This window comes from Salmo trutta, chromosome 32, assembly GCF_901001165.1.
Source record: "Salmo trutta chromosome 32, fSalTru1.1, whole genome shotgun sequence".
NCBI classification, from domain to species: Eukaryota; Metazoa; Chordata; class Actinopteri; order Salmoniformes; family Salmonidae; genus Salmo; species Salmo trutta.
In genome coordinates, this window is record NC_042988.1 from 29,458,727 (window position 1) to 29,486,315 (window position 27,589).

The window sequence follows — 27,589 nt, forward strand, 5'->3', positions numbered from 1 at the left end:
CATTAGCGACAGAATAGAGGACATGAGCAAAGACATCTTGGCTCAAGTAGTTGCAAATCTGATTTCAAGCCCGGCAAAATTCAGCCTTCAACTCGACGAGACCACAGACGTTTCCAATCTAAGCCAGCTTGCTGTTTTTGTGCGCTATGTGAAAGACGACGTGATAAAGGAAGATTTTTTATTTTGTAAGCCTCTTACGACAACAACTAAGGCAGCCGATGTGAAGAAACTTGTGGATGACTTCTTCAAAGACAACAATCTTTCGTGGGATATGGTTTCTGCAGTTTGTTCGGACGGAGCTCCAGTCATGCTGGGAAGAAAGTCTGATTTTGGTGCGCTAGTGAAAGCCGATGCACCACACATCATTGTTACGCATTGTATTCTGCACAGGCATGCGTTGGCAACAAAAACCTTGCCTCCAAAACTGGCAGAAGTATTAAAAATTGTAGTGGAATGCGTGAACTATGTGCGAAATAGTGCTCTGAGGCACCGCATCTTCAGTGAGCTGTGTAAAGAAATGGGCTCTGAATTCGAGGTACTTCTGTACCATTCTAACGTTCGGTGGTTATCCCGGGGACAGGTGCTGAATCGTGTTTTTGCCGTGCGTGTGGAATTAGCCCTGTTTTTGCAAGAGCACCAACATCGTCATGCAGATTGCTTAAAAAATTCTGAGTTCATTCTCATTTTAGCGTACATGGCTGATATCTTCGCAGCTCTCAATCATCTCAATCAACAGATGCAGGGCGGTGGAGTCAACATCATCAAAGCGGAAGAAAACCTGAAGGCTTTTCAAAAAAAGCTACCGTTATGGAAACGACGAACAGAGAACGATAACTTCGCAAACTTTCCCCTGCTGGACGACTGTGTAAGTAAGATCGAAGATGTATCTGGAATCGGAGACATTTCTGTACCCGCGGAACTGAAGCAAGCAATTGCCACGCACTTAGATGAGCTTGCAAAGTCTCTCGACGGATACTTCCCTACAAGAGAGTCATATCCAGCATGGGTGAGACAGCTGTTCACGTTTAGTGTTGAGACAACAGATGTCAATGATGAAAACCTCGATGAAATCATTGAAATTCAGCAGAGCCAGGTTCAACAGCAACTCTTCAGAACAACAACGCTCTCAACGTTTTGGTGTCAACAAATGGTAACGTACCCTGTTATTGCTAAGAAAGCTCTGGAGATTTTCATACCGTTTGTTACAACATATCTTTGCGAGCAATCCTTTTCGAGGATGCTGGACATAAAAACGAAGAAAAGGAACAGACTTTGTTGCGAAAATGACATGAGAGTGGCACTTGCCAAGATGAAGCCGCGCATTTCTGAACTGGTCTCTGAAAGGCAACAGCAGAAGTCACACTGATTTGCAGTAAATATTCATTATTATGTTTTTGTTTTTGTGTGAAAATCATGTTTTAATGGTTTTGTTCTTTGAACACTGATGTTGATGCACGGTTCATTTTGTGCACCAGTAAAATATATACCTATGTTTTGAATTTAATTTTTCCAATTAAGAAGGGTTCGGTGAATGCGCATATGAAACTGGTGGGGGTCAGTACCTCCAACAAGGTTAAGAACCACTGCATTAGACCATGTCCAGCTTGGACTCTTTCTCACTGGCCTCTCCTCTTTATCTTCCCCTCTCTCTCCCTTCTGTAACAGGTTAGAGGTTAACATGGTATAGTATCTTAGGGTTGTCCCTCATGCTACACTTCCTTCTTCCCCTCATCTCTGTCCTCTCTAAATCTCTAGACCCTGTCCAGACGCTCTTTTCCTCTCCTGCTCTCCTCCTGGCCGTGGGCTAAGCTCTCCAGATGGTACTGTCAGCTCCACAGCCACTCCACATCAAAGGGCCACGGGGCCGAGAAGAGAGGAGAGAAGAGAAGAGAGGAGAACATCCATGTCACTGTGGCCATGACTGATCCAAGTCACACACACACAGACACAAACACACACAAACACTCACACACACTGTCATAGATGGATCTACGTAGAACTGGCATCATAGACACTCGCTGACGCTAAGTAAAAGCTAACACTGCCACATTTGGGCAGCATTGGTGAAGACCTACTACTTAAAGGAAAGGGTCACCCATTTTGAATGTTATATTGTTTTTGTGCATCTCTGAGGGATGTTCTATCGATTCCCTGGGTCATTTCATGTTTTCATGTGTATCTGAGTTATTGGCGTTTAAGCAGGCAGAAATCCGTTTGCTATTACGTACAACCGTGATAAAGTCTCTCTCACTACACTGGAAGTCTATATGAATTGGACTTTTAGATGGTGAAAACGTCTATCATACCTGTCAGATTTCAATACTGGCCGATGTCATAACTCAGGAGGATGTCTTCTCTCGAATGAGCCATTGATCATATTTTTACGATATTCCGACCTCGAGAAATGTATAATTTAAGGGTCTAGCACATTTGTCTGTCTCTTCAGTCCAGGGTGCATTGCATGATGCTGTTGCCAGATATATTATAGAAATGAGATAGGAATCCAATGAATGAAGGAACGTAAACGCCACACTCAGCAGACTGTAGACCAATCGCGTTCACAATGTCCTGCTGCGTCACGCGGTTGCTAAGTTAATCGTCACGCAATCCCTTCTCAAAGTCAGTGTATATGTCGAGAAAGGCGCCTATTTTCCTCGAAAGTACATAATATCAGAAATCCAAAGGTATAAGAAACTACAAATAGAAAGTTAATTATCTCACATCTCGGGAAAGATTTCAAATGTTGTACTACTTGTTGATGAAATTCATGCTAATGTTGGGTTTTTGAGCTAGCGCCCAATAGACTCCCATTCACTCCTCGAAGGAGAACGCTCCTTGTCCCAGAATCTCCCAGAATTCACTGCGAGTAGCAAGGGCAATGTTTCCCATCTCCTCAAAAGTATATCTGCCGTTGCGAATGTTAGACTCCGCTCTGTGAGGCACACCGATCTGCAGGTTGAACATGGTGAGAATGTAGACTCCTAAATTGATAGTGCAGTTTCTTTAGGCAATTTTACAGCTAATTACCTACGTTACATGCTGATATGGTCTTCGGTATTATTGTGTAGCTACGTTTGCTATATAGCTAGCCAGCCAGCCCATATAGAGAGCATTGCATTTTGGATTTTGTAGTAGACTTGAGCTGCAACAGATTTCCACAACGATTTTCCATGTTGCTACCAACCTTATTATAACGTCAAAATGAAACATTTCTTCACAAAAAATATTGTTCTCACATATTAGTGTTATTTAACACTAAATTGAAGGAATAGGTGATTTTAGGTGGATTTTCTCTTTAATATTGAATATCAATATCTCATCTGCTTGATATGACAGTCTGTTTTGCTTCACTTACAAGGTCTCTTCCATAACACTTGCCTGATGGCTGAATTAGTTTTTTTCATTCTAAACAAAGTTCTGCCGGGGTGACAATGTGTTTTATGATTCCCGATTTCATATCACACATCCCATCAACTCCTCAGGTTGTCTGAAAAAGCTAGATCGGGCAGGAGGGATTATTTCAGCAAATTGTGTGAGAGACGACAGAAAGACGGGATAGGTAGTAAGAGAGGAAGAGAAAGAATGTTTCAGTTAAAGAGAGAGAGAGAGAGAGAGGGGAGGCAGAGAGAGAGACATAAGCAGGAAGAGAGAGACACAGACAGAAGCAGGAAGAGAGAGACAGAGACAGAAGCAGGAAGAGAGAGACAGACAGACAGACAGACAGACAGACAGACAGACAGCCTGTGAATGGGCCAGTCTCTCAGCATGGCCATATGACAGTGATACAACGTCTCCACAGTGGACCATGGATCCCAGCCAGTGACCTTTACAAAGTCCACTAGAACCAGATCAAAATAGACTGGCCAATAACAAGGCATTACCTTAGTTACCGCGGTTACCTCTACCTCTGAACAATATGCATACACTGCTGAAAGAAACTAAGAAAGCAAATAAATCATGAAATTTGAAACAGATCTTGTGACCTCTACACAGTCACACACACGCACACACACACACATCCATCCTCCCTATACACACACACGCACGCACGCACGCACACACATCCATCCTCCCAATACACAGACACGCACACAGACACACACAGGCCATATGCACTCACACACGCACTCACGCACACAGGCCAATATCACACACACTCCCATTCTGAGTAATACCAACCAAATGGCTCCAAGTGAGTAGAGTACACAGCCCCATGGGAGCTGCAGGGTGCTCAGCCTCCTCCCACACTAAGACACACTACAATAAAGACGTCTCACCTTGCCACTACTCCGGCCCACGCTCCCTTCCACTACCCTCTGCTGTGGAGGTGGGCAGAGAAAGGAGGCAAGGGAGGCTGGTCGCCTGGAAAATGCTGCAGGACAATGAGATACCTGCCATCAGGCCTTTGTACTGCACAGCGGGATCCCTGCGGCAGCCCTTTACCCGCCCACGGCCCAGCAACCATAAACTAATAGCAGTTCAAATTATATAAATGTACCATCACAGAGAGAGGGACTTCATCATCTTTCCAATAATTCCTTTATAGGGCAAATGCTCCCTGGGTAATTCATAACTCATCCTGTACTCAAGGCAGGCTTGGCATCGCTTTACGAGATGCTGTTGCAGGAGATTATGCTCTGAGATTGAGACGCAAATGTTGCAGTATGATGTTACAGTACAAATCCCATAGACTCTAGTGTAAATAAATAGAAACTGTATTATTGAAGCACCAATAGCCACAGGAGAGGAATGACACATTTATGTTATACAACAAGCGTGCAATATCCTCTCTGCTTAAAATATAAAAGTATGATTGAAGCCCAAATAGTCCCCAGTGAGGTATGATGCAAATATTCATTATCCTTATACTGAAAAGCTTTCCTAGTGCCTCATACTTACAGCTCATTGAATAAATAAACAGAATTCAGTTGGAGAAAGGCACAGGCATTGAGATCTCTATCATGAAGAGTTAAAAATTCATACAAGTATGAATCCCAAGATTTATGACAAATTATTTGTACCATCTCATGGCATCTCTCAGCAGTCATGCATAATGTCTCTATATATGACAGAACATTCACTGTCATCCTTGGTGCAAATAAGGTAGCCTCTGACCTCTGTGGTACAGATGAAGCAGTGGGGCCATATTCAGACTAAAGCTATTCCCTGCCAGTGCTGTACAGTATGCACTAGGGTTAGACATACATTTTAAAGTGAAAAATCTGAGTGTCAGTGTCATTCTGTTACAGAGGAATTGCCCTACTTAATAAACTAATCTCCTCTCAGTTCAAGCTGAGTTTTCTATTCTGCTCTATTCTATCCTGTTCGGTTCTATTTTATTGTATTCTATTCAGTTCATTTCAAGATGAGATGTCTTTACTGTGGTGAGGGGAGATTCAGTGAAGCCTGTGTCCTGTGGGAATTGTTTGCCATATGATAGGAGGTGAGTTCTCAATATCTAAAGAAAAGGCCTAGATATCAAGGGCATTGAACAATGAACCTAATACACTCTCGAACAATGTACCCCACACATTGTACCATATGCGCACACACACACACACACACACACACACACACACACACACACACACACACACACACACACACACACACACAAATGAGTGAACAGGAACTACAAAAAGCCAGTATCTGTCCATCCCATGAAGTTGAGAGAGAGGGAGCATAGACACACCTCCTGGGACTGAGAATCCAACTGGCAGACTTTTCAGATCCCTGGTCTTTCCAAGAACAAGCACTCTGCACGTCCAAGAACACGCATCTGTTATCATATCATCCCACTTTCAATGTGTGTTGGTGGGCATGGATCATCAGCTCACAGCCCTCTGAGAGGATTCCACCACCCAACACATCCACATAGGCCTACAGTCCTATGCATAGCTCACTGCTCCACTCCTGTCTCTCACAAGCTTCCCATGTGAGTTATGGCATTAGGGTTAGGCTATTCTGCTCATGAGAAGAATCCAGCCCATACCATTTGTTGATTGCGACGATACAGGCTTTGAGGTATAGGCCTATCGCTAATACATCTCCTGTATGGTTTGTTGTCTCTCACTATCGCGTGTAATTACAAATGGCCTATTTACTCAGGTTCAGATAAGAAATCGGATTTGTATATGTTACCAATAGTATTTATTTACATTCATGCTTAGATAAAGTCATTATGTTGTTTATTTTGTCTAAAATACACTGTTTAGTTTGTAACATTATGACTGCAACTTTGACTGTACAAAAAAACGTACTGTAACGTTCAATTACACGGAAACGATGCAGTTCAGAATGACCAGTTTAAAAAGGGGAGGGGTTGGGTAGTGGAACGCTCCGCTGCCCTTTAAATACGTCATTCACTGCTTCAAGCCACACCCCTCCACACCCATCAAACAGAGCAAACGTACCTCAAAGGCTGTTGAAGAATGTTTTGGGAATAGTGTCGTTCAGTAGAAACCGTCACGCAAAGTAGCAAACGTTTAATCGAATTGAACACACCCCAGCTTGACTCTCATGATGGGTGTTCTAGAGTGCACTCGCACGTCTCATGTGTAGCCTAGTGGTGTGCAATGTTTGAGATAATCTATTTTGGAACGTCAGTGGTATAATATAACATTTTGTGCTATTTAAAATGAATTATACTACTTCCAGTTAACATTATATTTGTTGTAAAATACATGTTTACTGTATCTCCATTGAGCTGTGTTATTGTTTCATGTATGGATCATCCACCTGTCCTTAGTAGGCCTATGTCCTAACAGACCATTACCTTAAGCCATTTGGCCTTGTGAGCAGAGAGGCCTGGTCATGTATAAACAACGGCCAGTTGCTTTAGCTTTCAGATGTGTGAGATTATACATGTGTACATACTGTATCTTCATGATCACTGTTGCACAGTGGGCCAACAACACTTAATAAAACCACTCTGTCTGCTGGCCCACTGTGTGCTCCAGAACCCAACTAACTAGGCTGCCAGGTCCGTTATTCATTTATTATATGAGTTCCATTGTATCACTATTATGCCCTAGTAAGTATAGTATAGCATTAGTGGGATACAGACTTCACACCACAGAGATCCTATTAAATGAGTATTCTAATTCCGTATTCTATGCTTCGCACTAACAACAGATAACTAGGTTCCATATTGATACCAACAGACTGATGTGTGCATAACTTGGTCAAACCTGACCTTGTAGCTTAATGACCCAGAGTTTGTCCTGGTCAGGTCACATGATCATAAAGCGTCTCAGAGGGGGAGTGCTGAACTAAGTAGAACCATACAGGGTTCTTCGGTTTGTCCCCATAGGGGAACCCTTTTTGGTGCTGGGTAGAACTCTTAGGAGAGGATTCTATCCAGAGCCCTCAATGAAGGGTTCTACCGAGAAACCTTTTTTCTTTGGAGGGTCCTTCATAGTATGGTTTACAGGCCACATCAGACCTGTAAGTCACATTATGATGGCTTGCAAAGTGATGTGTAATTTCTATTGGAATCCAGCCAGAGTAAAGATATCCAACAAGTGGAATTGCTAATCAGCTGAAACCTGTATTCAGTATAACTGCCAGGGAAAGGAAGATTATACACAGTGACTACCTCAAACATCTAAACTGGAACAACCATCTCAGTAACGGGTGCAATAAATCCAATTACTAACAGATTGAATTAGTTTAGAAAACTGTATGCTATGTATCTTTGTGTAGCATAAAACAAATCAACCAACCAACCAACACAAAAACACAGATTTTACAGTAAAAAAAAAAACAATTCTGAAAATCTCCCTGCAATAGAGCATGATGGGAAATATTATACACACTGAGTGTACAAAACATAAAGGACACCTGCTACCTGCTCTTTCCATGACATGATCCCTTATTGATGTCACTTGTTAAACTACTTCAATCAGTGTAGATGAAGGGGAGGAGAGGAGACCGGTTCAAGAAGGATTTTTTAGCTTTGAAACAATTGAGACATGGGTGGTGGATGTGTGCCGTCTACAGGGTGAATGGACAAGACAAAATATGTAAGTGCCTTTGAACAGGGTATGGTAGTAGGTGGGTTTTTCACGCTCAACAGTTTCCTGTGTGTATGAAGAATGGACCACCACCCAAAGGACATCCAGCCAACTTGACACAACTGTGTGAAAATGGGCCCGCATCCCTGTGGAACGATTTAGACACCTTGTAGAGTCCATGCAACTCAATATTAGGAAGGTGTCCTTAATGTTTTGTACACTCAGAGTGTGGTTCTAAGTAGAACCCTTCTTGCCTCCCAAAGAATCATCAAAGAACCTTTTCTTCAAAAAACAGTTCTTAGGATGTTAAAGGTTCTAGGTAGAACCCTTTGCCTTACAAATAACCCTTGTCTTCTAAAACAGGTTCTTCTGATCAAAATGGTTCTTGGTAGAACCCTATCTCTCTACAAAAAAAACTTTTGGAACCATTTTTTCTAAGAGTGTAGGATCAGTTTTGTTTTTTATATTATACTGAATAAGATTACATGGACAGGGAGGACCTGAACCTAGATCTGCACTCCTACTCTGAGGTGCTGTGAGAATACCATCCCTGGCCTTATGAATCACTCCTGGCCTTATGAATCACTCCTGGCCTTATGAATCACTCCTGGCCTTATGAATCACTCCTGGCCTTATGAATCACTCCTGGCCTTATGAATCACTCCTGGCCTTATGAATCACTCCTGGCCTTATGAATCACTCCTGGCCTTATGAATCACTCCTGGCCTTTTGAATCACTCCTGGCCTTTTGAATCACTCCTGGCCTTTTGAATCACTCCTGGCCTTTTGAATCACTCTTGGCCTTATGAATCACTCTTGGCCTTATGAATCACTCTTGGCCTTATGAATCACTGCCCTATAGAGTGAATCTAAACAGTAAACCTCTCCACTCTCCCTTTCATTTCAATAGTGGTAAATTGGTGATAAATCAGTGGACTCTCCAGCGCTTGGCCCATCGTGTGGCAGTGCAGCTTGGTGGTGTACTACTACCTGCGGTGTGGACTGACAGTTAATTAAGCCTTCAGACCTGCTCCCTGGAGCATCTCTACTCTGTATCGTGACCTTGTGCTGTGACAGAGCTAGCATGAGAAGGGCACAGGGATGCCAGAGGCTCCGAGGCCAGGCACCGTGACCTCAGGAGGTGAGGGGGGGAGCAGCACTTGCTCTCTTTTCATTACAATGTACCTGTACACTCTCTCTCCCTCCATTCCCCTCATTCTCTCTCTCTCTCCCTACTGAACCTGTACACTCTCTCTCTCTTCCTACTGAACCTGTACACACTCTCTCTCTCCCTACTGAACCTGTACACACTCTCTCTCTCCCTACTGAACCTGTTCACTTTCTCTCTCTCCCTACTGAACCTGTACACTCTCTCTCCCTCCATTCCCTCTCATTCTCTCTCCCTCCATTCGACTCATTCTCTCTCCTTCCATTCCCCTCATTCTCTCTCCCTCCATTCCCCATTCTCTCTCCCTCCATTCCCCTCATTCTCTCTCCCTCCATTCCCCTCATTCTTTCTCCCTCCATTCCCCTCATTCTCTCTCTCCCTACTGATCCTGTACTCTCTCTCCCTCCATTCCCCTCATTCTTTCTCCCTCCATTCCCCTCATTCTCTCTCTCCCTACTGAACCTGTACTTTCTCTCCCTCCATTCCCCTCATTCTTTCTCCCTCCATTCCCCTCATTCTCTCTCTCCCTCCATTCCCCTCATTCTCTCTCCCTCCATTCCCCTCATTCTCTCTCTCCCTACCGAACCTGTACTCTCTCTCCCTCCATTCCCCTCATTCTCTCTCTCCCTACTGATCCTGTACTCTCTCTCCCTCCATTCCCCTCATTCTCTCTCTCCCTACTGATCCTGTACTCTCTCTCCCTCCATTCCCATCATTCTCTCTCCCTCCATTCCCCTCATTCTCTCTCCCTCCATTCCCCTCATTCTCTCCCTCCATTCCCCTCATTCTCTCTCCCTCCATTCCCCATTCTCTCTCCCTCCATTCCCCTCATTCTCTCTCTCCCTACTGATCCTGTACTCTCTCTCCCTCCATTCCCCTCATTCTCTCTCCCTCCATTCCCATCATTCTCTCTCTCCCTACTGATCCTGTACTCTCTCTCCCTCCATTCCCCTCATTCTCTCTCCCTCCATTCCCCTCATTCTCTCTCTCTCCCTATTGATCCTGTACTCTCTCTCCCTCCATTCCCCTCATTCTCTCTCCCTCCATTCCCCTCATTCTCTCTCTCTCCCTATTGATCCTGTACTCTCTCTCCCTCCATTCCCCTCATTCTCTCTCCCTCCATTCCCGTCATTCTCTCTCCCTCCATTCCCCTCATTCTCTCTCACCCTACTGATCCTGTACTCTCTCTCCCTCCATTCCCCTCATTCTCTCTCTCCCTACTGATCCTGTACTCTCTCTCCCTCCATTCCCCTCATTCTCTCTCCCTCCATTCCCCTCATTCTCTCTCTCCCTACTGATCCTGTACTCTCTCTCCCTCCATTCCCCTCATTCTCTCTCCCTCCATTCCCCTCATTCTCTCTCTCCCTACTGATCCTGTACTCTCTCTCCCTCCATTCCCCTCATTCTCTCTCTCCCTACTGATCCTGTACTCTCTCTCCCTCCATTCCCCTCATTCTCTCTCTCCCTACTGATCCTGTACTCTCTCTCCCTCCATTCCCCTCATTCTCTCTCTCCCTACTGATCCTGTACTCTCTCTCCCTACTGATCCTGTACTCTCTCTCCCTCCATTCCCCTCATTCTCTCTCCCTCCATTCCCCTCATTCTCTCTCCCTCCATTCCCCTCATTCTCTCTCTCTCCCTATTGATCCTGTACTCTCTCTCCCTCCATTCCCCTCATTCTCTCTCCCTCCATTCCCCTCATTCTCTCTCCCTCCATTCCCCTCATTCTCTCTCCCTCCATTCCCCATTCTCTCTCCCTCCATTCCCCATTCTCTCTCCCTCCATTCCCTCATTCTCTCTCTCCCTACTGATCCTGTACTCTCTCTCCCTCCATTCCCCTCATTCTCTCTCTCCCTACTGATCCTGTACTCTCTCTCTCCCTCCATTCCCCTCATTCTCTCTCTCCCTACTGATCCTGTACTCTCTCTCCCTCCATTCCCCTCATTCTCTCTCTCCCTACTGATCCTGTACTCTCTCTCCCTCCATTCCCCTCATTCTCTCTCTCCCTACTGATCCTGTACTCTCTCTCCCTCCATTCCCCTCATTCTCTCTCTCCCTACTGATCCTTTACTCTCTCTCCCTCCATTCCTCATTCTCTCTCTCCCTACTGATCCTGTACTCTCTCTCCCTCCATTCCCCTCATTCTCTCTCTCCCTACTGATCCTGTACTCTCTCTCCCTCCATTCCCCTCATTCTCTCTCTCCCTACTGATCCTGTACTCTCTCTCTCCCTACTGATCCTGTACTCTCTCTCCCTCCATTCCCCTCATTCTCTCTCTCCCTACTGATCCTGTACTCTCTCTCCCTCCATTCCGCTCATTCGCTCTCCCTCCATTCCCCTCATTCTCTCTCTCCCTACTGATCCTGTACTCTCTCTCCCTCCATTCCCCTCATTCTCTCTCCCTCCATTCCTCTCATTCTCTCTCTCTCCCTATTGATCCTGTACTCTCTCTCCCTCCATTCCTCTCATTCTCTCTCCCTCCATTCCCCTCATTCTCTCTCCCTCCATTCCCCTCATTCTCTCTCCCTCCATTCCTCTCATTCTCTCTCTCCCTACTGATCCTGTACTCTCTCTCCCTCCATTCCCCTCATTCTCTCTCCCTCCATTCCCCTCATTCTCTCTCCCTCCATTCCCCTCATTCTCTCTCTCCCTACTGATCCTGTACTCTCTCTCCCTCCATTCCTCTCATTCTCTCTCCCGCACTATTTCCTTCCTCTTCTGTCATTCCTTCACCTCTCCCTCATTCATTCTCTCCCCTAGCCTTTACATCCTAATCTCTCCACCTTGCCTGCTACCTCCCTGTTATTTTCTCCTTTTGTACTCTTAATCTCGCTCTCTACCTACCCTTTATATCTCTCCCTCCCTCTCTAGCCTTTACCTTCAGCGTTGCTCTGTCTACACACAGTTACCTGGCTTGGTGTATCAAGTGTCCTGAGAGGAACACTACACTGACAGAGACTATGGTAACATGTGGACATCTGGGCCCTTGTGCAGTAGTAGTGTCCCTGTCTGACTCTATAGAGACCACGGGAGGTTGGTGGCACCTTAATTCGGGAGGACGGGTTCATGGTAACAGATGGAGCGGAATGAGTGAAACGGTATCAAATACATCAAACACATGATTTACATGTGTTTGATGCCATTCCATTCACTCCATTCCAGCCATTATTATGAGCCGTCCGCAGCAACCTCCACTGGTGGAGACTGCCCAGAGACAAGTCCATGGTTATCACACTAGAAGGTTACTGAGAGTCACAGAAATGATTGCACTGTTTTTGATACTTGGACAACAGTTTGATCAACACTGAATTACACTGTTCTGAATTAGAGTAGTTAAACTTGCACCTATATATTTATTTAGGACACAACAATGTTTTGTATAGTTTCTAACTGCCCAAAGGTCATGTCTAATAAGCATGTTAAAAACAGTGGTAATCTCATCCCATATCAAGCTCCTTCATTTTTTATCTCAACATGGGGTATGATAGTATTGATGATTTTCCTTACCACAAGCTTTCCCTGTCTATCCCTCTATGGCTGCTTTACACAGACAGCCCAATTCTGACCTTTTTGTTAATGAAAATGTGACCCATTAGCGGAAAAATAGCACAATTGGGCTGCCTGTGTAAATGCAGCTTATCTGTCCCAATTGGGGAAATCTTGTCTAATGTCTAGATTGGCTACACCTGAAACCTGTTTGGGAGGGTGCAATGTTGAAGTGTGTGCAGATAGGAATGTATTGTGTAAAACAGATAGGTTTGTGTGTCATGCTGAAATAGGAAAACAAGTCAACTCTAGTCATTATGTTAAATGATAAGGTAACTGATTGCCACCAGCTGTCTCTAATTGAAACCCAGGAGAGTCAAGGTGCCAATACAAGGAGAGAGCAGCACTCTCACAGTTAAAACCGGAAGCTGTCTGTTGCCACGCCATAGCCACTGGGGAGTTCTACAACTGAGCTGATTGCTATGGCTCTTGGACACGCTAAGGTAAGAAATGGGTTGTCTTCAATAAGTTGTATTGTTGAAGGTGTGCTGGCCCTTTTACTAATCATTCCTCCTTGCTTTTTCAGGGTCTCTTGGCTGTGTTTGCTGTTTATAGGCACTACTGGTTTTCCTGTCAAATGGTAAACTGTTTTCTGCTCTTTTGATAATTGAAATAATTAATTTTGAGTTAACACTTCTGATTTTGAAAAATGTCACATTACTTTGATTTGACCTGATGTACTATTTTGTTAACATTTTTTAGCCTCTAGTCGTTTTTGTCTCTTAGGCCAGGGTTCTTAAACTTGAGCTTAAGCCCCAAATGAGAAATTGTCATCCCATGACCCAACGGTGTAGATTTATTGTAGCGACTGACCTTTGACATGCCCAGGGCCCCCCCTTTGGTCCTGAACCATAGCCTAGGGCAGGGTTTCTTAAACTATTACTTTTATGGAGTTTAAACTGCTACTATGGAGGGTTGTTTTACACTCATTCCAGTTTCCCTGGCCAGTATGCTTGTCTTTGACAACATGGGTATGGAGTGATTTCGGTGCCACCAGAAATTGAATGTAAATTCTCATTTGTTTTGCACAAATTGAACCAGGTAACTGTTTCATGACTGTTCAGTCTTAATTCTATTCCAATTCAATATTTATAGGCTCTTAGTTATTGTATTGTTTTCAAGCTTCCTGAAGTTTAATCAACTTGGCTGCATTTGGATTGAAAACATTCTGGTACTTTGTCTGCCAGGAAAGGTAGATGGAAACAGTGAAATACTATGGTGAGCTGGCTGTACCAACAGTGGTTCCTGAATCCAATGTGGCATATTTAATGTTCTTATGAATGTGGCTGTAGTATTTGAGGTAATATCTTAACACTCCATTCCTGAACTCTAAAACTCTCAGGAACATGGACACGGAGGACACGGAGTGAGAGACCGCTACTATGGAAGCTTTTCAGCTTCCAGGAATTGTATACAGATACATGGGGCTGTGCATTGTTGAACCACGAGGCGGTGGATGAATGGCACGACAATGGGCCTCCAACGCCCAGCTGCACTGGATAGATTATCAGGGATGTAAACCAATTTGAAGTTTGTTTTTGCATATGCATGCATTTCTGGGATGTTTAAGTTCATTAAGCATGGGACATGTTGGGTTTATTTTTTGTTTAGTATTGCTTTAAAGCCCTAAACACAAGTTGATTTGGTTCTACTGTTCAAATGTAAAAAAATAAAAATGTAGCCGTACACAACCGTTACTCTATATAATAACACAAGAGAATGTGCCCCACTACATGGCTTAAACTTCACTAAATACAACTATAGGCTGTCGCAATGACCGTAACCAAGCCGTTACTTCTCCAGGTGCAAAATATTTTCTGTGGTAGTTCCAGAAAAGCAAACTAGGTGCATATTCTATATGCATGGCAGTGAAATGTCATACATGGTAGTAGCCCATTTGAATCGGCTCCAATTAAGAGAATGTCCATTCTGAGCACAATGCAGGGAGGGGCCCACTCATTGTCATAAGCTACTGTAAAAGTGATGCCAATATTATCACACAGACTAATGTAGTTAACTTACTACTTTCAGTAGGCTACACTATTGGTTATACTACTGCAACTTAAACAATCCAGGCCTATCTGAAATGCAGCCATATTAGAAATTGTCATTTTGCACACAATGTTGACGAGCCTCACAAACACTGGTAGCCCAAGATGCCCTCATTAAAAAGGCACACCGTAACATTAATTCAGGACCATGGACAGAAGGCTATCGCCGGTCAGCGCTCTGAAAAACGAACGTTAGCTGCCAATTTCGGCACCAACAAGGAACAGTCAGACCACAGGAGTGCCTGCCAGGGCTCACCTCGCCGCACAACCAGTAGGCTTCATTGGTCATTGTCCCTATACCATCAAATGACGCAAGGCTCTAGATCTAGCAATTAGTCCCATGTGCAACAGCTTTGCTTCCGTCCCTCTCCTCGCCCCTACCTGGGCTTGAACCAGACACCTTCTGTACACCAAGTCACCCTCGAAACACTTACCCATCACTCCACAAAAGCCGCGGCCCTTGCAGAGCAAGGGAAACGACTACTTCAAGGTCTCAGCAAGTGAAACCACCGATTTGCAATGCTATTAGCGCGCACCCCACTAACTGGCTAGCCATTTAACACTGGTTACACATGCACGCAATGACAATCATGTATCTAAAAGATGCGGTGCAGTAAAGCAAAGGACTAAACTATAGTTTGCATAAAATCTGCCGAACAACCAGTAGGTTTACATGAGGGAATTGTATTAACTCTGGCACGGCAGCCAGGGCCATAAAGGCTGTAGCTGATCATTTTAGAGTTGCTGTGTTTAACCTCAGACCTTTCTGATCCATTCTCCTTCCTGGTGAAATGTACTTGGTAGGTCCCGCTCAAATGCCAGCTGGGCTTTTCGTTGATTTAACATGCTACATCTCTTCACTGAATACGTTCTTCAGGATGGAGTGTTTGCACATTGCTGTGATGTCCCTAATGTTTCAGTGCCAACTGCAGTCGGCATTGCTGACAGGCCCGCCATATCTTTTGAAGAACTGAGTGGGGTTCGCTGGCAGCGGTTGCGATTTTACTTTGCGTCACTCTTGATGAGCCAATACTAAATTAGCTGCTAGACTCTCAACCTCGGTGGTTGGGCTAGCAGGTTGCTCGACATCGCTCTCTGTGACAGTCCATTGGATCCCACCCAGTGAGGGGTCAAATTAGCTTCCTTAATTAGGCTAGGTTCCCAATCAGAATGCATTTTCGGATTTAACTACTAAATATTACATCCCCCTCAGATCATGAGCGCACCCAGCCTCTGTCCCGTCTGAACTACTGGCAGGCCGTGCTGCACTACATTGGTAAAACCGGGCCACTGCAATTCATAACACTTTATGGGGCAACAACTGAGGGAGGGCGTGTTCTTTCTGGGGGTCCATGCCCAGCTTATCCCCCCCATAGAACCGGCCCTGCCAAGGAGACTTCACTACATGTATCTATCTAAACTGGAAGCACCATCGCAATAACTGATGCATTAAGTCCAACTCCTAAGATTTGGGTTTGCTTAGAAAAATGTGCTTTCCTTGTAGTAGAAGAGTAATCAATGTGCATGCAGAAACATGTTTATTAAAATAAACTGCAATATTAATTTCATTCAGTTTCAAATCATGTTATCAATTTATAAATAAAATTTGTGCACTACACATTCAAATATTGAATTTCAAGTTCTGAATACAAAATCAATGAACGTTTCTTGTGGCACTGAAGTAACTCCACCTGCTACGCTTCCTGTCATTTTGGGCTATTGACAAAACTGTCACTTAAATAGTATGTTGTATTTAATGGTGATATTGAGATGTTATGACAGTATAAATCTAAATGTTTATCAGCTCATGTAATCTTAAATGATCACGTTATATTCAACCTAACTTAATGAGCTACCTGAAGCTGAATGTCTAAACCTTCTATCCAGCCCTGACCCTGTGAGCAGGCTAGAGCCAATAGCCCTAATATTCCTGGAGCCTATGTACCCCAGTGGAACGAGGGCCTGTACACCCCAAAGCAGTGCAACGACTCTACAGAATATTGCTGGTGTGTTACCACCGAGGGACAGATGTCGTCTCTCCACTCCTCCAGGCTCTCCCATTCCATGTGTAGTGAGACTGGTAGGTGCAAGCATGTGTACTGTCATATCACAATTTGAATATATTATAATCAGATTTATATACTATTACATTACCAGTTGGCATAATACCCCAATTAATGGCATGTTGTAATTATTGTCCTTCAGTCCCTGAGCAACCAGAACAAGTCCCAAGTAGCCAGAAGCTCCCAGAGAAGACTTCAAGACCCAGTGTTACTGAGGTAGCAGGACCTGTTAACCAATACCCCTGTGGGTTGCCCTTATGGGTTCCAAAGGCCTCTCAGAATGTTGGACCTCCTATTGGTGGATGTGTCTGGGCTGCCACCCATCTCCAGAATCCACTGGTGGACAGCAAGGTAAAGGAAACACATCTCCCTCTGCTGCTGAACAGCAAGAACTGGCCCCATGGATCAAGCAGAGTGTTGGGCCCCACCAGCTCCCATGATCCTGTTCTGCCTGCATCCAGCATTATTTTTCAGAACCATAACGACTATGAATGAGGCAGTGGTTTTCTCCAACACCCTCTACTCCCCAGGAGACACAGCCCAGCCCTCTGTTAGTGTTGTATCCCACGTTATCAGTAAACCTGTGCCTAACCAGCCTCTCCTTAGACCAAGTGCTAGATCCAAAGGAGTGCAGTATCCTATCCTCAGGTAATGTACTGTTACAACTACATGTGTACAGTAGTCTAATTTGGATGACTGACAAATGTTTCTCCCCACAGACATTGGCAATTGATGCATGAATGATGGGCTTTAAGGTAAGTGTCAATTTGTATGGCATTCCAAATGTGATTTGCTTTGATTACTTAGTACTAATGTTTTTATACATCCTATGGGTTCTACATGACGTTCATCCCACTTGGTGATATGCGAATGTCCAATAAACTTTTGGCATGGAATTATATTTTGCTGTTCTGAATTCAATGGTTATTTTGGGAATGTAGATTTGCTATTGCTTACAATCTAACAGTCAGTTTTCCTTTACCCTTCTACATAGTTACAATCTGACTCCAAGAGATTCAAACACACAATTACATTTCAGGTACTGGGAACTTGGGTATTGCTGTAAATCCTTCACTAACTTTTCCAACCAGCCTATAAATGACTACTCAAAGGCCTCCAGCTATGAATAGAGAACTGATACATTGGTATTTAGTCATTAAGTGGCTCTGCATGCACATTAATTCATCAAACAGAATGTGAAAGTTCACCGACGGAGGCAGTGTACTGTAGTTTTACTTTTCTGTGGAAGACTGTTAACGAATGCCATATTTGGAAGAAGCCTGAAAAATGGCCATGCTGCACTTTTGAAGTAAATTTGAGAACACTGGCCCCACCCAAGTTTTTGGCAGATATTAAGAGTTACAGAGGAAGAGTGAATAATGACCTGATTATCAACAAGCTATAAGAAAGATGCAGCATCTTGTCTGAACAATAATGAGAATAGAATGATGATATGATGGGTTTACACTTCAGGAGAACAGACTGCATCAAGTATACATGTAAGAGCAGTCAAATCTCCAGCCAGCGACTCGCCAGTCATCACCTCAGTCTGGACGGAACAGTATAACGCACTCAATGAGCCCTACTAGACCACACTACATAATATTAGTCTAAACAGTTGTCTATGGGGAAGTACTTTGGTGCTGGCGGATTCAGAAGCCTTCACTGACTGTATCCCTGCTCTTCAAAGAATAGCAGACATTGTTGCACTCTGAGCAGGGCTTTGAGACGTACAGTAACTGCACAAAGGAACAAGCAGCTGGCATCTTCATTTGTAGATTGCTAATGGATTTGACAACAACCAAACTGGCTTGTGGAAGGTTCAACGTCCCCTTTACAGTGGTATGAATATTAGTGATTAACTGTTGATACTGGAACTATAGGAAGTGCATCATACAGTATATGGAAATTGGATACCTAATGCTAAGCTAATAAGTGTACACATGTAAATTACTGTACACATGCAAATATGAGCGTAAACATGTACACAGGCAGAACACTGGGTTACCTTGGCACTGGAATCCTTGTTTCCCAAATCCCCTGTGAAAAGCAGAGAGAAGGAGCAGTGAGTGACAGCAGGACAGTCTTACCTGTACTTCTGATGCTCCAAGTCATACAGTAGGGTCCCACTGGGCAAAAACTGGTTGAATCAACATTGTTTTCATGTCATTTCAACACATCAATGTGACATTGAATCAATTTGGATTTTCAAAGTCAACTTAAGGGCATTTAGTTCATTTTTATTATTTTTTTAAACTTAAATCCAATGACAAATGTTTTGAATTCACGTTAGTTGACATTTCAATCAAATGTAAACTAATTAGATTACCTGACATTGTGCCCAGTGGGGTAGCTCTGGTCCGGGGGGGCATTAGTGTGCTTTCCTCAACTAGTAAAGGAAAGCACACTAATGCCCTGGACCAGAGCTAGCAGTAGGGTTACTGCTATATCATTTGATGGTACTCATTTACAGTAGATGGCGAGTTTAGACGTTTCCAGACTATTAGACATGAGCATAGCAAGATCTGTTGCACAGGTACAATGGATTGAGAGTTCACAGACGTCTCCAGGCTATAAGACATGAGCATGGCAAGATGTGTGGAGGAGGGAAATTAGACTTCAAAAGATGTGAAAGATCCATTTAATAGCCTACTGAATGTGAACGTTTTAGAGTGCAAAATAAACAATCTGATATTATGCCTCTGATTAAGGGGGTGCATCTTTCTTGTCAAGATGAGTAATTATGCAGCGAGTTTAGTATGGCCTGGTTGGAAAACAATTTGCACATTAACATCAGTTAGCCTAGTGGTTAGAACTTTGGGCCAGTAACAGTAAAGGTTGCTAGATCGAATCCCTGAGCTGACAAGGTAAAAATGTGTCGTTCTGCACCTGAACAAAGCAGTTAACCCACTGTTCCTAGGCCGTCAGTGTAAATAACATGTGTTAACTGACTTGCCTTGTTAAATAAAGAAAAGCATTTTTAAATCCATACCCAATTCGGGAGCACAGAGTTCTATTGCTGACTTCTAGTTGCCAATCAGCGCGCAGAAGGGTGTTTTTGTAAGGTGAAGGGCGAGCTTCATATGATTTTACGAGAATAGCGCATGTGAAATGAACTATTCGCATCATGGAATTTAATGAACATTTATAACTATTACATCCAATTAAGTTATCATTTGAATTAACAAATTATACATTTTGATGAGGATAAGCGGTTAATAGGCTAATTATGAGTCTAATAGCAGTGCCTCAAAACCATTTAACACTTTACATAAGGCAACTATTTTGCATAATTCAAAACAAATAGGGTAAACAAGGAAATACACTAACACGACCGGATTGACGAGAGCGCACCAACTTTTCCTATCCCCTTTCACACAATGACGGGTGCGCAAGAGCATTGATGCTTACCATATAAAGTCTGTGCAATGACTGCAGAATGTCGGTTGCTTGAAAAACCTGGCAGTAAATTTGTGATTTTTGACTTCATGCACGTTTTTCTGCCGCAGAGCACCTTTGCGGGCGAAACGGTTCCCAACCGCAGCTGAGTCGCTATAATGTAAAAGATGATGATCAGCCATTGCAGAAAAAAAGTAGGCTACACGGTCGTACGGTTTAGTTTTACTCCAAGGTATCTTCACTTGTATTTCTACACGCGCAATAAAATACTATAGGCTACCGCAACTGCGAAATAGCCACTGGACAGCGGGTTTCCCTTTTGCTAGAGCCACCGCTGAGCGCTTCTTTTTCATTCTCAGTGACGTCAATAATATGATATCCAGTGTTGAACTGCAGCTGTTGGAAATTGCAAGTCAGCATTGCCATCATGTGGATGAAGCGTATTATTACAGTAATAGGCTATTCAGAAAATAATCAGTATTTAGGCTAGCTCATAAAGGGTAGACCTATATCATTTCTGGTAACGTATGTTTGTACCTGGGACAATCCCAGTTCAACCTTCTTTGTTTCCAAAATCTACCTCTGTTGCACAGACCGCTTTCTTTATTTTCATCGTGAACAGGCTGCGTGACCTTACCTCACCACATCGATTTCTGGGTCGTTCCACCAATTCGGTGACTTTTAAAATGTGCGAATTGGTGAAAATAATCTTTGTATTTCACCTCATTGAAACATTCTGCCATAAAGAGCACATGTTCAATAATTTAAAAAAAACTTTTCCCACCTGAAGAGGTAAAAAAAAGGACTAAAGTAAGTACCTAATTTAAGTGCCAAATAAAGTAATAGGTTTGACCATAACAGGTTTGATGATCTCATTTTAAATCAGCCATAAATCCCATTGTGATGGGGAATGGAAGCTTGTTGTGTGCAAGAGGGAGGTGCAATTGAATGGAAGCTTCACACAAGAAAATTAAATTGTTAAAACGTTTCTAGCCTGTCTATCTATGGCTGACAGAGTTTACATTTACGTCATTTAGCAGACGCTCTTATCCAGAGCGACTTACAAATTGGTGCATTCACTTTAAGATATCCAGTGGAACAACCATTTTACAATAGTACATCTATATCTTTTTTTTGGGGGGGGGGGGGTTAGAAGGATTACTTAATCCTATCCCAGGTATTCCTTAAAGAGGTGGGGTTTCAGGTGTCTCCGGAAGGTGGTGATTGACTCCGCTGTCCTGGCGTCGTGAGGGAGCTTGTTCCACCATTGGGGTGCCAGAGCAGCGAACAGTTTTGACTGGGCTGAGCGGGAACTGTGCTTCCTCAGAGGTAGGGAGGCCAGCAGACCAGAGGTGAGCCTGAAGGTACGGAGGTGCCGTTCCCCTCGCAGCTCCGTAGGCAAGCACCATGGTCTTGCCTACGGAGTGAGTGTTCTCAACTCACTCAGTTTTCCACTACAAAACACCAGAAAATTACCAAAAAGAGTAGAACAATCCCACCTGCTTTTACATTATGATTTGACTATCAGATGTTACATGTTTATTTTGAAAAAAAAAAAATATTTAAAAGGGAATAGTTTTACCATATTAAAACGAGAGTTCAGGTTACATAACAGGGTTGAAGTTAAAATGAGGGACTTCTTTTTTTTTTTTTTTTTACCTTAAAATTAATCATTAATCACATGAAATACTCTTCAGGAATTACTTTATCAGAGCAACACAAAAAAACTAGGGCTTAACAATGATGGTGAAAACTTGGAGAAACGTTTGGGTTAAGTGGGTTAAGAACCTTCCTGGAAGTCACAGAGGGATGACATAATGCTGAATTTTTAGCAAGTCTTTATTCATATAAAACATTTGCTTGAATTCTCCATGTGGTCTATATTAATTGAATATAACAAATTCATTATTGGTGCCCAATTTCTACTTACAATATCAAAGGCATACAAAATAAACTCCTTTAGTTGAACGACCTAATGGCATTGCTTACTGAAAAAAACACGTTCCATCACTTTCGCAAACCAATAATCCAGCTAGCCCTATATTACGCCAAATTCACGATATTGATAATAGGCCCAAACATTTACATTACAAAAATAAAAAAGACAACATGTAAATGTTTGCTATTAATATCATGATTTTGACTTACCATGTAAACTCAACAAAAAAAGAAACATCCCTTTTTCAGGACCCTGTCTTTCTAAGATAATTCGTAAAAATCCAAATAACTCTTCACAGATCTTCATTGTAAAGGGTTTAAACACTGTTTCCCATGCTTGTTCAATGAACCATAAACAATTAATGAACATGCACCTGTGGAACGTTCATTAAGACACTAACAGCTTACAGACAGTAGGAAATTAAGGTCAGTTATTAGGACATGGCAGAAGCCTTTCTTCTGACTCTTAAAAATACCAAAAGAAAGATGCCCAGGTCCCTACTCATCTGCGTGAATGTGCCATAGGCATGCTGCAAGGAGGCATGAGGACTGCAGATGTGGCCAGGGAAATAAATTGCAATGTCTGTACTGTGAGACACCTAAGACAGCGCTACAGGGGGACAGCTGATCGTCCTCACAGTGGCAGACCACGTGTAACAACACCTGCACAGGATCGGTACATCCGAACATCACACCTGCAGGACAGGTACAGGATGGCAACAACAACTGCCCGAGTTACACCAGGAACGCACAATCCCTCCATCAGTGCTCAGACTGTCCGCAATAGGCTGAGAGAGGCTGGACTGAGGGCTTGTAGGCCTGTTGTAAGGCAAGTCCTCACCAGACATCACCGGCAACAACGTCGCTAGAACAGACAGGACTGGCAAAAAGTGCGCTTCACTGACGAGTCACGGTTTTGTCTCACCAGGGGTGATGGTCGGATTCGCGTTTATCGTAGACGGAATGAGTGTTACACCGAGGCCTGTACTCTGGAGCGGGATCGATTTGGAGGTGGAGGGTCCGTCATGGTCTGGGGCGGTGTGTCACAGCATCATCGGACTGAGCTTGTTGTCATTGCTGGCAATCTCAACGCTGTGCGTTACAGGGAAGACATCCTCCTCCCTCATGTGGTACCTTTCCTGCAGGCTCATCCTGACATGACCCTCCAGCATGACAATGCCACCAGCCATACTGCTCATTCTGTGCGTGATTTCCAGCAAGCAAGGAATGTCAGTGTTCTGCCATGGCCAGCCAAGAGCCCGGATCTCAATCCGCTTGAGCATGTCTGGAACATGTTGGATCGGAGGGTGAGGGCTAGGGCCATTCTCCCCAGAAATGTCCGGGAACTTGCAGGTGCCTTGGTGGAAGAGTGGGGTAACATCTCAAAGCAAGAACTGGCAAATCTGGGGCCGTCCATGAGGAGGAGATACACTGCAGTACTTAATGCAGCTGGTGGCCACACCCGATACTGACTGTTACCTTTGACTTTGACCCCCCCTTTGTTCAGGGAGACATTATTCCATTTCTGTTAGTCACATGTCTGTGGAACTCCTTCATTTTATGTCTCAGTTGTTGAATCTTATGTTCATACAAATATTTACACATGTTAAGTTTGCTGAAAATAAACGCAGATGACAGTGAGAGGACGTTTATTTTTTTGCTGAGTTTATGTATAACGTAGAATGTTATGTGGAAGTTTGGAAAATGCTAAAATGTACTCTGGGGGGTGGAGTGTACACGTTTGCATGTAAACATACAGTAACCAGTCGAAAGTAACATCACAGCAGACCTGGGTTCAAATAGGCCTACATTTATGCATATTTAAATATTTGTATTTGAAATACTTATTTTTTTTGCCATTCAGTATTTTAAAACAATGTGGCCGAATCCAACGACTTATTAGTATTTGAAAGCATTTAAAAATCTATAAAAATCCTGTAAATAGTCCTATTTGAAACTATTTACAAATGGGCCTAGGCTACTTGTTTCCAATTATTTTTTTCATTTTTTTTTACCTAGAACCAAACAGAACTGTGCATAGTAAACGCAGGTCTGCATCACATAATTATGTACAACTATTTAACTCTATACTCAATGCAACATCTTGCAATCGCACAGAAAGGGTACCATTTTGGAATGACAGCACGAGCACTTGTTTCATCAGCTTTGTGTAGCAGAAGTTTGAACCGTTTAGATCTGCAGAAACTGGTAATAACAAGCCAATAACTTTACTTTTTCCAGTATAATCGCACAATGTGAGCTTGAAGTGTAATATATCGTAATTATCTAACTAACGAGTAAAATTAATACCAATTAGCAGTGAATACTAAGCGCGCGGCCACTTTGTTTGTCGTTTTGATGTGCTGCTTGAACTACTGTTAGTAACAGAACTGATGCTAGCCAGATTGATACTGTAGCTAACAAAGCTAATTTAGCTAGCTGCACCATTATTGGCAAACTAGCTATATGTCAGATTCAGTTGTGAGAGATAGCTAGTAGGATAGAGATGCCATCATCACCTTCTCGATGCAAGTCGAAGTGTCTAGCAACGGTTCAGTTGTTATTAGCCAGCTGAGCTTGGTGGCTCAGTCTGTGTGTAGCTAACTCTTCTAACGTTAGTCCTATGCAGGGATGCCGAATTGATTACATTAACAGCAAAGCCTTGCTACATTTGTATTGAAACCTCTAGTTCTGAAGTTGTAGTTTAGTTGCGCATGGTTTTTGTGAAGCAATAGCTAAAATGTGCTCTGAGGGGCGGAGTGGACACGTTTGTATGTAAACACAGTAACCAGTCGAAAGTAACACGTTAAATATGTGTCATTCCCAATATGCAGGACATTATGAACAAACAAGAGGAGACATGGGAGAAACTGGACTCAGAGTTTGACCATCACCTGGTTGTCATGAAACCATATGTCCTAAAACTCCCCCACAAGACAGGTAGGCCTACAGTAAAATGAGTTGTTTTTCTAAAAAGCAAGTGTTCTATAAATTGTAATTATCATATGTGTTAGTAGTGCATTGATTGTAATTTCTTGCTCCCTATTTGACCTCAGAGCGCCAGCGGTGTGCCCTGTGGATCAAGAAGCTGTGTGACCCAGGTGTATCCGGCTCGGGCCTGATGGGACGCAAGAACCACAACATGTACGCCCGCCTGCTCCTGCACATGCTCAGAAGAGGGATCCTGGAGGGCCCTTTCAGCCACAAGCAGGCAGTCTCAAGACTCTACCAACATGTATGGTAAACAAACAATCCTCGGTATAGTACTAAAGTGCGCTGATGATCTAAGCTACTATAAATAGTATACTTTCTGCTCTACTGCTAGTAGGCTGCCCATCTTGCTTATGTTTGTTTATTTGTTTAATTCATGATATTCCATTTTATAGTACTTTGTAGACTGTATGTTATATGTTTTTGACTGTTTTAGATGGCTAAACTCAGCTCTGCACCTTTTCTCATTGCCAGTCCATCTACTTTGACGAGCCTATATGTGGCCGGGGCCTGGAGCAGAGCACTGCAGGCCTGCCTGACTGGGTAACGGGAGAGCTGGGCCAGGGTGACGACCCCTGGGACAGCCTGCTCAGAGAGAGGGCCAGCTCCTCACCCACAGCCTACTCTAACACACACAGGTAGGTTATTCCCCGGCATAGACTAGAGCTTAAGCTACATACTCAACTGCTATGCCTGCCAGCTACAGTAGAAGTCTGCTGAATTCAAACACACACAAGTGTCTATTCTGGAATAGACCACCTCACCCTCTGGGCAAAAGTGTTTGAGTCAACATAGTTTCCTAGTTATTTCCTCTTACTTAAAAACCTCTTAGATTTAAAGTCCCCTGTTTATGGAACCTGTGTGATTCTGCATAGGCTTTTCCCACAACCTAAATATGCTGGACTGCCCGTGAATTCTGAAACATTGTCTAGGCTACTCAACATGTTTATTTACAGTAGTTCCATACATACTTCAATGTAAAAGATAAACTGTGTGTTCACCTGTTAAATCTGACTGTATGTTATACACCGCATTGCACTGAGTGATAGCCTTTATTCCCACGGACACAGTAGTATATTTTCTGAGCCTGTGTGACCTAGGATGGGAAATATGAAACCACTAGAAGCTGGGATGTCCCTCCTGACATTTTTACATGAACTTCTGGCTGAACCCTACGTCACAGCCACTGACAAAGCACATGCCTGCAATCCTTATATCATAGCGCTGCAGGAGAGATCAAGTCGATAGCCATTATCTAAAATAATTGTAGATTTTAAACAAACACTTTGTTTGTCATAGACGGACAATATTAATATGAAATGAAAGGCGAGTTCCTAACAAGTTCAGGAAGCCAAGCTAGAGCTCTGCGAGACGTTTACAGCGATGGGGGCAGACATTTTGATCAAGAGAGACCTTTTGAAAATATGCACATTTTCTCTAACACTAAACAGACAAATGTGTGTTTTACAGTTATAAGGAAGGTGACATCTTATAGTTAGTGGTTTTATAAATTGATTATACTATATTTAGAAAGCATATAAGTAATTTCAAGCCTTGTTCATACAGTTCTGTTGAATAGGAAATATTTTATATGATGTATAATATTTTGTGTCCTGAGAATGACTACAGCTCAGCAATTTATAACTATATTTACCAGAAAGGGGAGATTTGAACCTTTCTTGGAGTATGCAGCATTACTAGTTATTGTTTTTGGCCATCATGCTAAATAATTATTTTGGGGGATTACGTAGATTACATTTTCGATTACGTTTAACTCGTTTTTAATTCATGTAATCACATTGCATTGACGTAGCTATTTCGTTGAATTTACACAACATAATCGACATGGTTGTGCTCTTTTTGCGCAGTCTATTGTTTTCAGCAGCTTGACAGAATACCTCATGACAGTGCAATCAGATATGGACAGTGGACACTTGCATTTTTGTATAGGCTACTGCATGGTCCCTAGACTTCCTGTTTCTAGGTTCTTATTAAGTAGTCTGAAATAAATAAAAAAACAGTGGAATTCTGTGGACTTGTCAGCAGAATGTTTGAATTCCACAATTATTTGAATTGACTTTTCCTCCAACCTAAATATGCTGGACTGCCTGTGAATTCTGAAACATTGTCTCGGCTACTTTTAATTATTTAATTATTTTTTACAATAGGTTAATTACAGTAGTTGCTCTCTAACACATCATTGTATGATGCAATGAACCACTTTATAAAATAAAATGCATCACTTTTTTTTTACCATAGAGCAGGTATTCCTAAACTGGGGTACACGCAATGCCGTTGGGGGTATGCCAAATAAAAATGTGATTCACATAATAAAAAATAAAAAAACTATCTGTACATTTTCAAACAGTCCATTTATATTTTCCAACAGGGCTATACATTTGGGTGAGGTTTTTTTCT

The 27,589-nt window shown here is 42.9% G+C and overlaps 2 protein-coding genes and 1 long non-coding RNA gene across 3 annotated transcripts in view; 2 read left to right on the plus strand and 1 right to left on the minus strand.

Annotated features, from left to right (window-relative positions):
- Positions 1 to 20,565, minus strand: part of prkcab (protein kinase C, alpha, b) — a gene marked incomplete in the record, with an annotated part of 241,806 nt that extends 221,241 nt beyond the window's left edge. The window contains 2 exon segments of the mRNA XM_029728672.1: positions 18,852 to 18,883; positions 20,255 to 20,565. Of these exon segments, the coding sequence (XP_029584532.1) occupies positions 18,852 to 18,883; positions 20,255 to 20,424 (202 nt within the window).
- LOC115171660 (uncharacterized) lies at positions 12,908 to 14,431 on the plus strand. The gene is made up of 3 exons (XR_003871229.1): positions 12,908 to 13,172; positions 13,256 to 13,309; positions 14,072 to 14,431. It is a non-coding gene; the product is annotated as an uncharacterized LOC115171660 (long non-coding RNA).
- Positions 20,566 to 24,109: 3,544 nt separating the features above from the next.
- LOC115171661 (centrosomal protein of 112 kDa-like) overlaps positions 24,110 to 27,589 on the plus strand; it is a 42,929-nt gene continuing 39,449 nt past the window's right edge. The window contains exons 1-4 of the mRNA XM_029728673.1: positions 24,110 to 24,388; positions 25,015 to 25,120; positions 25,237 to 25,420; positions 25,646 to 25,809. Of these exons, the coding sequence (XP_029584533.1) occupies positions 25,418 to 25,420; positions 25,646 to 25,809 (167 nt within the window). The 5' untranslated portion in view covers positions 24,110 to 24,388; positions 25,015 to 25,120; positions 25,237 to 25,417. The remainder of the gene's footprint in view (positions 24,389 to 25,014; positions 25,121 to 25,236; positions 25,421 to 25,645; positions 25,810 to 27,589) is intronic.